General features: G+C 37.6%; 1 protein-coding gene across 6 annotated transcripts in view; it reads left to right on the top strand.

Moving 5' to 3' along the window:
• Positions 1-13,725, top strand: part of LOC126998428 (ubinuclein-1-like) — a 59,318-nt gene extending 45,593 nt beyond the window's left edge. For 5 of the 6 annotated variants that reach the window (XM_050860102.1, XM_050860101.1, XM_050860099.1 and 2 more), the window contains one exon: positions 1,341-3,349. In XM_050860102.1, coding sequence (XP_050716059.1) covers positions 1,341-1,369 — 29 coding nt within the window. In that variant the 3' untranslated portion in view covers positions 1,370-3,349. Of the gene's footprint in view, positions 1-1,340; positions 3,350-9,300 lie in introns of those variants that run through there. The other variant, XR_007752873.1, reaches the window with a different exon arrangement.
• The last annotated feature ends 531 nt before the right edge of the window (positions 13,726-14,256 follow it).

Here is a 14,256-nt window from a genome sequence, read left to right as displayed (position 1 = left end):
AACCGCCGCCTGTTTGGCCATGAAGCCTTGCAGCGCGGCACACTAGCCGATAGAGCCACCGGAGCAGCGTGTGTGTGTGTGTGTGAGAGAGAGAGAGAAAGAGAGAGAGAGGGGGGTGGTCAAAAGATTGACACCTCACTGATACGAAGGGAGAGAGAGAGAGAGAGAGCAGCCTATTTCCTCTCTCTCTCTCTCTCTCTCTCTCTCTCACACACACACACACACACACACACACACACACACACATAGATGGGAGGGATCCAGATACAGGGAGAGGGAGATACGCACTTTGGTCACCGTGTCAGTGGAATCAAGCTGTAACTTTTTGATCTCTCTCTCTCTCTCTCTCTCTCTCTCTCTCTCTCTCTCTCTCTCTCTCTCTCTCTCTCTCTCTCTCTCTCTCTCTCTCTCTCTCTCTCTCTCTCTCTCTCTCTCACACACACACACACACACACACACACACACACACACACACACACACACACACACACACACAGGATGGAGGTAGGAAAGAAGAAGAGAACAGAGACAGCAGGATGGATGTGGGGGAGGCCGCAGCTCCTGTGCGAGCCCGCGTCCCAGAGCCGAGGTGGTGGTGAGACAATGCACTAGCCAGCCACTTGGCAACTCGAGGGAAGAGGAACTCCACACACATACACATATATAATTTCTTTTGCATTATTTTTGTTATTTTCTGTTAGAATTGATTGTTACTGTGAAGTACAAAATGCGCACAAGACACACTTATGTTCTTACACAATAGTAACATTGAAAGTCAAATAAGACACCATATCATATACGATCTACATCCTAAACACGATCGTACAATTTCTGGAAAGAAATAACTCATATGCTGGCTATAGTGAGCCAGGACAAATTCTGCGCGTCCTCGGATATGGTACGGGGCATGCAAGGACGCAGTATACGCGTCCTTGTGTTGAAAGGGTTAATGTGTATCTTAAAACTTTGGTCCATGCTTCCCATGACAAATATGACTTCTGTGTTAACCAATGGAATCATTCAACAAATACCTTTGTCAGAGAACTTCAAGCCTAGTTTTTGGAACTAGGTGCTGCCTGTGGTTGTGAAATGTTATTAGTTGGTGGTTGTTGTCAGTTTCTGCTGGATCGGGTTTAGTTTCCTTGAAGTAGTCCCCACTTGTCTTTCAGCATTACTTGTTTTTGTTATTTAGATAGTACCATTGCTTTGAAGGAAAGTCCTTGAGAAAGCATCCATATTAAAGGAAATCTCTCATGATTAAAGGATTCACTTCTCCATATTCATTCTCTCTCTCTCTCTCACTTGGAAATTCATTATGATTGTGGTTCTTTTCACCCCAGGGCCAGGGCAACGCCACAGCCAGTTCTGAAGTGTGCACTGAGGACTGTCAAGGGTTCATCGGAACACCTCGCATGCGGATCACGCAACAGGAAGATTGTACAGCTGTATATTGTGTGAACAGTGAGATATTAGTACAAAGACTTTGGCAATGCAGCAGTTTGGTGGGGAGGCAGAGATGTTGCAGCCAGGGTATCTCTGGAACTGCTCATATGGAGAATGCTGTGTTGGTTGGAATCCTGCAGCCCTTTTCTGGTAAGGTTGATGGCAAGGTCTGGTGAAGCAGTTGATGGTTGCTATATGTGACAGTGCAGGCATTGAGTTTTTTCATGTAGAAGTAATTGCATCAGGATCACCATGAGTTACCAGTAAGATGTAGCTCATTAGCCTGCTGATTGGCTTTTCTGTCAGGTGTTGGCAGCAGATGTATTTATCATTATTGTTGTTATTTTTTCCAGTTAGTTAAGAATACATATATTTTTTATATGATTAATTTATTATAAATTAATTTCTTGAACAACAAATTTGGGCATCTATTCATTCATTGGAGAATGATCACTATTAAGGATGAAAAAGTGAGGGTAATGTTCCCACTAAAAAGTTCCTCATACATTACTGGGTAGACATACAAACGAATGGCAGAGGCTCTGAACTAAGATGGGATTGCCAACCCTAATTAGGAATTGTAATTTTTCATATGATTTATGGTCAGTTGCTTCTTGTTTTCCTGCAGTCCCAATAGAATGCTAAAGAATTTTAAAAAATGCATTTTTTCATATCATTGACAGCTAAAGACTTTAATGTAAAGAAGTAAACTGGAAAAACATGACCAGTCACTACTTCTGTTTACATGGTGAGGGGAAAATGTCCTGTTCTTTTCTTCCCTGCATCTTGAGAACTCCGCCCTCAAATATTATGATATCTAAAACTTAAGATACCATTGTTGCTGAACCAGTGGGACTCATTTTATAGAACTACTTATACTCCTTGCTAATAATTTGTAAGCAAAGAAATCAGGCACTCAAAATTTCATTGAAAAATCAGCATGAAAATACCTTAACTTATGGAAAACTTTTAAAAGATGATTGAAGGAAAAACTTGTATTATCTTTCATATCTATATTTTAAAGTAATGCCACCAGTAAATTATATTCAAGCAAAGTATAACTTTAAAATGTAATCATGCGTGTAGATAAATTAATTGTATGGGTTCCAAGGGTTTATCTTTAAAAAGGCTGCAGAGCACAGGAAAGCAGGTGTCCACAAGTCTGACAGAAGAGTTGTGGTGAGCAACACCCTGTTCCCTTACCATAACATCCTCAAGGGAGTGGCCACTGCAGATGGGTCTCTTAACTTTCCCACTCCCTCACCTACTCTCTCTCTCTCTAATATTGGTTCACTCTATTGATCCATTTCACTGGTGGTCTCCTGAGAGGCTCTCCCTCAATCCTGTCCTATATTCCCCTCTTCTTTTCTCCTCCCACTTCCCCAAACCAGATCTTAGACTGTTATGCTCTCTGTCCTCACTCTATATGGCTGTATAAAATTGATAATCTGCTCTCTTCCTCTTTCAGACCAAAACCTTACTATTATCAACATTTACTTTCAATTTTCTCTTACTCTTTCAAACTCATCCACTATCCTCTCTCACATCCGTTCCATTTTTATTTCTCTTCCATATTTCAGTATTTCTGCTTTTATGCAATAAATGCCAGGGGCCTTTCATACTTTTAACTTCTTACTTGCCTCCTGTATCTCACCCCTCTCCACCTTCTGTGAATATGGCTGTCCTACATTAATCTTCATTGCTATACTGGTTACTTTTCTCTTTCCCACATTCATTAATCAACAATTAAAAATGCTTCCATACCTCTAACTTTCCATATTTTTCACAAGTACCCCATCACTTCCTTTCATCCTGCGCGTGTCACTTTCTTCCCCCCCACTGCCCCATTTTTCTATTTATTTCCTAAAAAAAAAATAAAAAAAAAAAAAAAAAAATAAAAAAAAAATCCCAATATTTTCCCGAGATCTTCCTTCCAAAAATTCTCATACCTTTCCCTAACCAATCTGTTCACCTATTCGTTACTCTGTAATTTATCTCAACTTTTCTGACACATTTCTCTGTAGCTTTGTCTTGTATGTCTCCACAACTCTATCTATATATCTATCTAAATATTATTTAAATTACATACACATTTTGACATTACTGAATGGGTTAAGTAGAGAGAGAGAGAGTAATATCTTCATATAATTAGGTTTCTATTTCTGTTGGGATCCCCATGTTATTCCTAATGTAAATCTTATTTTGTAGAGGTCATTCTAGTCAAGTGTCACAGTGATTTCCAATTTTATTTAATACATGGCTTCTTTGGAGTTTATTCTAGGCTAAAACTAGGGAAGCAACTTTGTGTTGGGTCTGAGCTGGATGCCAAAAAACTATTGTCAGTATTATATGGAGTGAGGAATGTTGCAGTCAAATATGTGTTTAGGATAACTTTTCATAAATTCATTAATCACCACTCCCAGAATTGTTTGTAAAATACATGAGAAACTGCCTTTTTAAAAAAATTTCAGGTATGAGGCACAGCTGAAGAGTGTACATTAAATAAGTATGTGTGGCCTGAGCTGGCACCACCAACTTTCTCTTTGTACCCTATACAGAATTCACGTGCATCCTTTACCTTCACTTTGAATTGCCATTGATTTTGTCATACAGCATAGCTCCACAGTCTCATAATGATGTAATATTAATTGAGGTTACTTACTTAGGCTGTGACAGACTTTATTGTTAAGTGCCTTCAGCAGTTCACAGCTTGCATCCCTGATGATTTGTAAATTAATTTGAAACCGGACCTAAACAGTCCAATTATCTCATTTCATATTATTTTTATTTGTACACTTCATTGGGAAAGTAATCCCAAATCATCCATTTATGAGCATCATCACAAACTGTTTTCCACTTTGGAAGGGTGTGAGGGTCAAAGAGAATCGTAAATAATGATGATAATCATCATTATCCATGACTCCATATTCTACAAGGCAGAATGGGAAGTTAAAAAAGACGTGACCATTCTGGTGAATGTTTTAGGTTAAAATAGCTGAAGGGGCCCACGGTTCCTAACCTTAACCTCCTGTATTGTAGGACCAATGCCACTTTTATTTGCAGTGGAATACAGACATTCTTGATTCCCATGTCTCAGATTGCAACAAATAATAATAATAATAATGATTGTCATCATCATTAACCCTCTGTCTGCTGAGGCAGGTTGGCAAGTCAAAGAAGCCACATGACTTTTCTGACAAACATGGTACCAGTCTCTCACATCAACCACCTGTTTTGTAGAAGCTAGCACATCCCTTTTTGTCACCTCTTAACTAAATGCAGTGGAATGTAGATGTATGTATTCTTCATCACCATGTCTCAGGGAATTAATAATAATAATAATATCCACAAATGATGAATAGCATCCTCATGTTACTATATTTTCTGCAAAGGTATTTAAACAAGTTTTCCTTTTTGGGGGGTAGGGGGCACTTCCTAATCTCATCCACTTATATCATAAAAGCCACGGTAAGTCCCTTTCAGTTATTTTTCACGTGAGACATGAGTATTAAGGATACATCTTTATATTCCACTCTGTATTAAGGTCATGGACTAGAGCCTCACAAACTATTTTTTTGCATGGAACACTTAATTGAGCAATCACCAGATCTTTTTTGACTGCTAACCCTGCCTTTGTGGTAAGTGGGTTCACAGATGAGGATGGTAGTGGTGATCATTATTAATGTTATTGCTGCACCTGGAGGAACAGTACCTAGTTGGTGTGTAACTGTATAATGTGACACCTTTTTTCTGGTTAATCCCTCCAACTAATTAGTTTTGTTGTTTCTCAGATTTGTCATGATCTTTCCACCCTCTATTTGGGAAACAGATAATAATGATGCCTCACCCTACAGAGATGATAAAGGATTGTTAGCTTTATGAAGGTGTGGTAATGTGAATAAAAGTTAGAAATTGTTGTGGAGAAGCAGCGACACAAGGGCCAAAATGGAGTATGCTAAAATCAAGTGATAAACTACTACATACCCTCATCTCTTTTTAGATTTGATTTAATTGCACTTACAAACTGCCCCATTAACATGACAATATGAATGGCTGCTTCATGCCCCATTTGTACATTATCTGATTATCCAGCTTTCTTTTTGTAATGTTTTTGTATTTTGTGTGGTCTTTAAGTAAGCACATCTGCAGCACACAGTTGCCATGAGTTGCCACATTAGGTGTCTCTTCAAGTAGAGTTTAATGTATCATGCATTCTGAAGGCTTTGTCATATGTATATATGTGTATATAGTTATTATAGGGAAAGTCATATTCTGATGTCAATATAGACACATCAACTGCACGACCAGTTAATGGGAGGAAATGCCAGAAATTATGTGCTGTCCATAGCATGTACTGCCAATATATATATATATATATATATATATATATATATATATATATATATATATATATATATATATATATATATATATATATATATATATATATATATATATATATATATATATATATATATATATATATATATATATATATATATATATATATATATATATATATATATATATATATATATATATATATATATATATATATATATATATATATATATATATATATTAGTGTTTAGTAGTGTATAGCATTTTTTTACTTTAATAAATTCCTCAAACTGTACATCATTTTATGGTACATTGGGTTGCATTCCACTGTAGAACTTTTAATTACTTTTTGAAGTACTGTCCAGTCTACATAAATGCAAAATGTTTAAACAAAAGTAGGAAAAGGCAAAGGTATCATTGAATGTTAAACACATCTTGGTCATAGTCAAAAGTCCTACTAGATTTTATGTTCTTGGTGTGATTCCTTTATAGTGAGTCATGGCAAGCACTTTATTTTTCATTCATTTCCTGTAAATCCAAGCTGGTAATATCCCTTGTATGCAGTCTTGATGTAAGTCTCAGGCTGTGTTAATGGGTTTTTATTTCAAAATTCTAATTTGCAGAAGTCATGCATTATGGTAATATAATCTCTGTTGAACCAGGACTTCCAGTACCCTCATGTAGAGGTTACAGTGTTGGCTGCCTGCCAAACAACTTTTGGCCTGTGTAGAGGCCTGGAGTGGCACCCCTTTTATTCCAGAATTTTAAGACAACAAGTTGTAAATAATTGATACTGTTATGTACATAATGTAATAACTATTTCCTTTTTCCTCTTTTTCAAGTTCATTTAAAAGGATTAAATCAGCTGTAGTTTTGATACTTGGTTATCTCCTTCAAAGGTCCACTACACATGATTTGACTATGCACTGGTCATTTAGATGTTGATGTTTTCAGCGTTGTAATTCAGTCTTTCAGTTCTTGGTCTTAATCCAAGATTTTAATTACAGAAATATTTACATAATTGCTTTAATTATATGTTTATACCTTAAAACCTAACAATTTTAAATGTTACACAATGAGTGGTACCACTGTTTAGAGTACTACATAAGACATATCTCAGAAATGTAGGCAAGTAAAGGTCACTTGATGTAGGTGTTATAGTTGACCAGTATGTTGGGAAATCCCCTTCAGTACTGAATCACTCTGACAACTATTTTTCAGTACATATAATAGTAAGTTGTGGGTTGAGTGCATGGAACATTTCAGTACTGTGAGTTTGTTTTCAGATCTAGTCTTTTACAGTTACTTTTACAGCTTCACTGGCCACCCACTAAGCCTACATTCACCATTTCTCACATGCCCTGTCCAGTTATTTATATTTTGATAATCATAGTTGTACTATTTTGAATTTTTTCTCTTTGCATACTTTACCATCTTTAAAAAGAAATAAGAGGTCCTATGGTCATATTGGCAGGATGGAAGAGACAAAAGCTTTGCAACATAGCTCATTGAAATCAATACTTAAAATAGGTAGGGACAACCCAGAAAATAAGGCTTGGTATTTAACTGCATATGATGGCATGGAATAGAAATGACAACCAAGAGAACTCACATGTGATAGGCTGGAAAAGGCTTGCAAAGGAGAAAGAATGAAAGGATGAATTATTCAAGACTGCATATCTATTTTAACCAAACAACGTTTTCAAGACTATGATGACTTGAGAGTTACTATTTGATGCCAATTACAATGTATTCAAAGCCATTGTCAGGATCTAGACAACAATCTACCCTATTTCTGAGAACAATATTCTGTTCAAATGCCTCCATGGTGTAGAGGTTAGCACACCTAGTTCTTCAAGCAGGCAGCTCAGAGGGTTTGCTGTATACAACTGCTCAAAGTACTCGGCCTAATGAACCCTCTGCCCATCCATGTCTGACACGAGGCAACCATCTGCTAACTTGAGAAGGAGACTTGGAGCGGAGCATTTTCAGGGCTCAGTAGGCAGGTTGCAGGTCATTTGGATAGAAATGACCCTTGACATCCTCAGAGAGATTTTTGTCTCGTCTCAGTAGAGCTCGTCTGATATGATAGAGCCATATATTGGTCTATTCTCCAGCATCTCCTGCGAGACAAAACCACTCCTGGACCTTTGTAGCTTGAAGAGTTTCATGCTTGAATGCATCCCTCAATTCTACAGGGTCCTCAAGGGTGATGAGGACATTGAACTAATTTGAAACTGTCACTGCATGTTCATGAACACACACATCGTCTTTCAGTCTCGAGATGAAACACAGTATTGTTAGTTCTTGAGATTCTTAACAACATGAAGCTTGAGTGTTGTAACAAGCCTATAACACTGGCCAACAACAAATTTATCGTCTAATTTTTTTTTGCTGATTTTGGACAATTTAAATCTACTGAATCCAAAAATCACAGTTTTTGCTCAATCAGGTCAACTTTTTTTTATCTATCACCACACGATGTTTTTTACATTTTTTTTTTTTTTTTTTTACACGTACGGGTATTTTCTATTTCTATGAGGCAAAATGCTTTCTTATTTCTTTAACCCTTTCATTGCTAAACGCTCGCAGCGGGCGTTAGGCGTATTTGCTGGTGGCGTTAAACGCTCGCTGCGACCTCCACCCGCACTCACATCTCTTGCGTATGAGTGTTCCAACACTAATTCTCACAACACAGGATTGCCAATTGAGTGGATTCTTCACTAAATTTGGTGGAAAATCATATCAGCCCAGGGCAGCAAATGTACGAACGAGTAACTGGTGGATGTTCTTGCCCAATATAGTGGCATTTTTGCATAGCTTCACCTATCACCTGACTGATTCTTTGACCAAATAGTTGTAAATATTGCAGCTGGCAATACTCCCTTGTCAGAATCTGAAGAAAAGATGTCCGCAGTTCCCTCAATACGGCTGATCATCCCGCACGCACCGACGTAAGTGTTAACATTCAACACTCCCTGAACGTGCATGTACGTTCGCAAGAGAGGCATACATAACCAACTCCTATAGATCTGGACCTCCTCTTTCCAGTGGTGTTTTTGGTTTTTAGCTGTGATGAATAGTTTTTGAGATACAGAGGTTAAAAGAACCCCCCCATTGGGCTGCCCGACTGCACCTGAGGGGATAGTCACATCCGCACTGCGCGCAAGGAAAGGGTTAAATAAACAAATTCTGAAGAGTTTACATGTGCCACTTTTTGACTAGCTGGTATTTTTTGTATTTTGTTGGGACAACAGTCCGGGTTCACCAAGTACCCGTGCTTTCTGTGCATGTGGGATAGTAGGGACAAAGCTCAGCATTACATGAAGAAGGGCTGGCCTGTACGGGAGGAATTGGTGCCTTGCAGAGCAATGAACGTCATAAACAACCCTCTGGTAGACAAAGACAGGATACTCTTCCCACCGCTGCACATCAAGCTTGGCTTGATCAAACAGTTCACCAAAGCTCTGGACAAGGATGGTGGCTGCTTCACTTACTTGTGCCACGCTTTTCCAGGATTGACTGTGGAGAAGTTGAAAGCTGGATCTTTGATGGCCCTCAACTCCGTCAGCTCATCAGAGATCCAGAGTTTGAAAACTCAATTAACGAAGAGGAACTGGAAGCGTGGAAGGCTTTTGTTCTTGTGAAGAAATTTATTGGCAACAAGAAGGCCAGGAACTACACAGAACTTGTCACCAATATACTGAATGCTTTCAGAAACCTTGGATGCAACATGAGCATCAAAATGCATTATTTATTCTCACATATAGATCGGATTCCTGAGACTCTGGGATCAATGAGCGACGAGCAGGGGGAGATTCTATCAGGACATGAAAGAGATGGCGACCAGGTATCAGGGACGCTGGGATGAAGTCATGATGGCTGATTACTGTTGGACTCTGAAGTGAGACATCCCTACCGCTGAGCATTCTAGGAGTTCGAAGAAACGGATGTTCATGCCCTGAATTTTGAACAATGATGACCTAATATCCAATTTACATGTACTTACCTTTATCAATGTCTACTATTCAATGTACATTTATCAATTTTTGTAACATTTAATTAATGAATTGTGTTAGAAAACAATTTTTTTTTATCTTAAAAACCCATTTCAGATGAGAAATATTAACAAAAATCAACTGAAAATGTCACAAAAATGTAATCGATTTAGTTATAAGATTGGATTTTTTAAAAAATTGACCACAAAAATCTGACCGATCGAGAGAAACGGGTGTCATTTTCGGATTCAGCGGTGCAAATTTGTCCTAAATCAGTTGAAAAAACTTGACAGCTAACATTTTTTTTTTTAACTCAGTGTAATCAGTTACAAAATACTCTGCCCTATGGGAAACCCAACAAGTACTTAATTAATCATGAGGATGTGGTCAATTTCCTTTGCTGAACCTCCAGTATTGCTGTACCAAGTCTAGCAGTGTAGTTCTAACCTCTTGGAACCAAAAATGAAGGAGCCCTCCGAGATTAACCCTGGGCCTGGTTCTGCTGGCAGGTGGTGTCTCCTACAGTCTACACCAACCCAGCCACCCCCTAAACAAAATGAAGGGCTAGGGGACCCTACCTCTTCAGAATGAAGGGGTCACATAGGTTTTGCCCTGCAGCCATCGTAGGCAGCATGCTCACCCAATACAGATTCATCGAGGGAGTCTTTCATATGAAACGTGTAATGTAAAAGGAGTGAACTGACATTTTTACAGCTTTAAACAAATCAAATTTTTAAGAGAAATTTTCAACATTGTCTGTAACACAGTTATTTATCAGTGGGTTTAATGGTTTTTGTTTTGATATAAATATTGATAACAAAGGTAATTTGACTACATACAGAAAATTACCTTAATGGTAAAAATTAACTGCCCTTAGAGAGTGAACACAGGTTTTTGGAAATACGTATTCATATATTTTGTTTTTGGGCTTTTCAATTTTTTTTTTTTTTTTCATTTCAGTTATTTATGGACAGGTTTTGATGTTTTTAGTTACCAATGATAGGTTTCATCAAGGGAGACTTGATCATGTATAAAAATAATAAACAATAAAAGGAGTCCCTTTTACGGGTAAACGTGTAAGTTGATTTCAGAAATTGTAAGATTTGGTCAGTTTCCTATTGATGGAGGGATTTTGACGTTTTGCTTCGCACTGGTACTGGGGAATCCCATAACCCACTCCCACCCTGCTGCAGCACTTATCAAGCTTCCACCACCAAAGAAAATTAAATAAAAACATTCTTCTCTACCTATCTTTTCAACATCTTTTGGCTCTTTATAACCTTATACCACTGCAATACCTGTGCATTCTATTCACCTACCAAAGTAATCTATCTACCTATGTGTCTGTTAAAACCCTATCTACTGTCACTGTTTAACATTATATTATAACGTATTGTTAATGTTATGCATTATGGGGACATTCATTTACATACAAAAAATGTCCCTAACAATGAACACGAGTCCCACTTCTTGGGTAAATGAATATAGTTTCTATTATTATTTATTTACCCGATAAATTGTTATTTTTCACGCCTAGGGGATTTCTTAGTGGCTGAATGACATCATAGTGATGTGAGTAGGGAACAACCTATGCATTGGGTAAACCACTTGCCACAACTGCCAGACTACACACCCCATGCAAGCTGAGTGACAGAAAAATCACACTACTTTAGGCCTTCTAATTACCCACTTTACTGTCGCTTTTTTCTTAACTTGCTTCAACACATGATGTAGCAAAATTTCAGCTACCAGATGCTACCAAACAATGAGTGCCACTTTAATTGGTTTGGTCGCTTCTTTTATAGTCAACGCCGTATATGGTCAGGCTCCCCTGCAAAGCTGGATTTGGGTTAAGGCTCATGCCATGACCACCACCTGTATTTTTTTTAATTTTTTTTTTTAATATTTTTAGTAAGGTTGATGGTTTTGCAGGGAGGGCTCAGGGGTATTAGCTGTGGGCAGGCACACAGAACCCCCTTTTTTTTACACCTTATGTAGCATCTTGACCAAAGGTAAGTAAGGTAGGGGGTCTTTAATAATAATAATAATAAAAGATAAAATTAATAAAAAATTTACCATCATCACCTACCTCCTTTTTTACAAACACAAAAAAAGGAGTGGTTACTATATTCAGAGAGATGGGCCAATGAAATTGGCCATACTAACGTTTGCACCCTAGCAGTGACTAAATACATTAACACCAAATTATTTTGCATAGTCCTTCAAAATCTTAGATGAATACTGATATTCAGGATGAATTATATGTGAAGATTCAATTATAGTCTTGCTAATTTGTTCTTTTTCAGCCTATTCAATATCTTTCTTCTTTCTCTTCTACTCCCCTTTTTATTCATTTGCAATATCTAGCCATCTAGGTTACCTCTCCCCCTCTTTTTCAGCTCCCTACTTCATCTACTTTGTTTGTGTAGATTCTGTGAACTTTTCTAGTCCCCTCCTTCCTACAGGTAGCAGGTGTGTGTGTGTGTGTTTACCTAGTTGTAGGATACAGGGCTTGAGCTACACTTGTGTGGTCCTGTCTCCATATCTACATTTGTCCGTTATTCCTAAAATTTCTGCATCCACCACTTCTAATTCATTCTAAGTGTGTGTGTGTGAGTAATTCACCCACGGTCTGATCACGAGCTGGGCTTGTCATCGCCAGCAAGTACCCTCCCAACCCTATCAAGCTCATTATAGTTGATCTCTGGGTACTGCCAGGACCTTCACACACCACACACCCAATCCTTCTTGCTGAGAGGGGGACAGTAACTGCTCCTCTGTCAGTGGAAAAATCCCAGGCCTGAATAGGGCTCGAACTTCTACCTGCCAGACTGTGAAGCCTGGCAGCACAGAGCTCTACTACTGAGCCACCATAGTGGTGTGTGTTTGTGTGTGTGTGTGTAGGTATATTAACAAGATGGTCAAAGCAAACAAAAAATATGGATTCATTGAAGCAGGGGAAGTATTACTCATTATGGAAATGTGGAGATTCTGAAAGGAAACTCAGTAGGATGTGACAGTGGTAGGTACGAAGGGGCACGTGTTAAAGGGAAAATAAAATTTGGCAAAATGATCACCTGGAGGTGTTGTGAGGGAAAAAGACATGGTGGTGTATGGAAAGATGATACAGTATTAGGGGGAAGAAAGCTATAAGTTATAAAATGATAAAATCATTTGGAGAGATTGGATTTATAAGAGGAAGGGAATATATATATATATATATATATATATATATATATATATCTATATATATATATATATATATATATATATATATATATATATATATATATATATATATATATATATGTGTGTGTGTGTGTGTGTGTGTACACTAGTTTGTCATCCTTTCTCTTAATTGTTTCCCAGTACTCAACCCCCACTCTAGTTGTATTAGAAATAAGAGGTTGTTATTGCTGATATAAAAAAGGAAGCTTTTGATATGGACATTATTAAAAATTATAAAAACAATTAAAGAACTTGTGAATATTAAGCAACTGACTGCGAGACATGAGCTTCCCTGTACTTAGCTATGAAACTTGTCCCGTGATGGAGCCCTGGTGAATTTGCGAGGATGCTGAGATAAGAGTAAGGGTGGCAGGTAGACTCATCAGTTGTCTCGTTAAATGTCAGGAAAAACATTCTGATAATCTGCTCTGAGGCTTCACTACATTGTTCAGGAAAATTTATCACTGCCAGTGTTGTTATTATATTACCTGTTGCTCAGAATATGTGATAGTCAGAGCTAACACATGCATATATCTCACAAACTAACATTTTGTATATGTATATTACTACATTTGTTTGCTTGTGTTCACTGTATGACCTTGTAAGTCTCCCTTTTGTAAAGTATCACCTGATTCAGACCAGCAGGTGATAAAACCTGATGAACTTAGCTTTCTGTATATTGGCTTTAGATATAAATTAAAGAGAGCTAAAATGACTTGCACTTTATATGCCAACACATCCAGCATTCATTATCTCTATGCACCTCATGTCAATGGTCATGGAAATTAAGGGAAATGTTCAGTCCTGTGCAGTTTGAAAAAAATAAATGATATAAGGATATAAGTATTTCACAGTAATCAAATAATCATAATAACTGAATACAATGGAACCACGGTTCTGCTTCAGAAAGAGCCATAATGCACAAACCCTACTTGTAATCCAATTCAGAACCCTTTTGTCAATGGGATTTGGTGAGTGAGTGTGCATGTGTGAAAGAGTGGGGGGCATTATTGGAGAGAATTCATTACTTTTCTATTAACATGAAGATATAATAAAAAATAATATAGTAATATTAGATACACTGCCATCATTGTTATCTTCGTGGTTTTCTCAGTTATGCATAAAAGCAAGCATCTAAAATTTTTAATTAATCACCTTGCAATCTGCATCTCTTCAAAGAATGTAAATTAAGCTTCTTTAATCTTTCTCTGAAGAATAAGTTTCTAAGCCCTTGAATAATTTTGGT

The sequence above is a fragment of the Eriocheir sinensis genome, chromosome 14 (genome assembly GCF_024679095.1).
Source record: "Eriocheir sinensis breed Jianghai 21 chromosome 14, ASM2467909v1, whole genome shotgun sequence".
NCBI lineage: Eukaryota > Metazoa > Arthropoda > Malacostraca > Decapoda > Varunidae > Eriocheir > Eriocheir sinensis.
The sequence above is the reverse complement of the archived record's forward strand: the minus strand, read 5'-3'. Positions and strand labels throughout refer to the sequence as shown.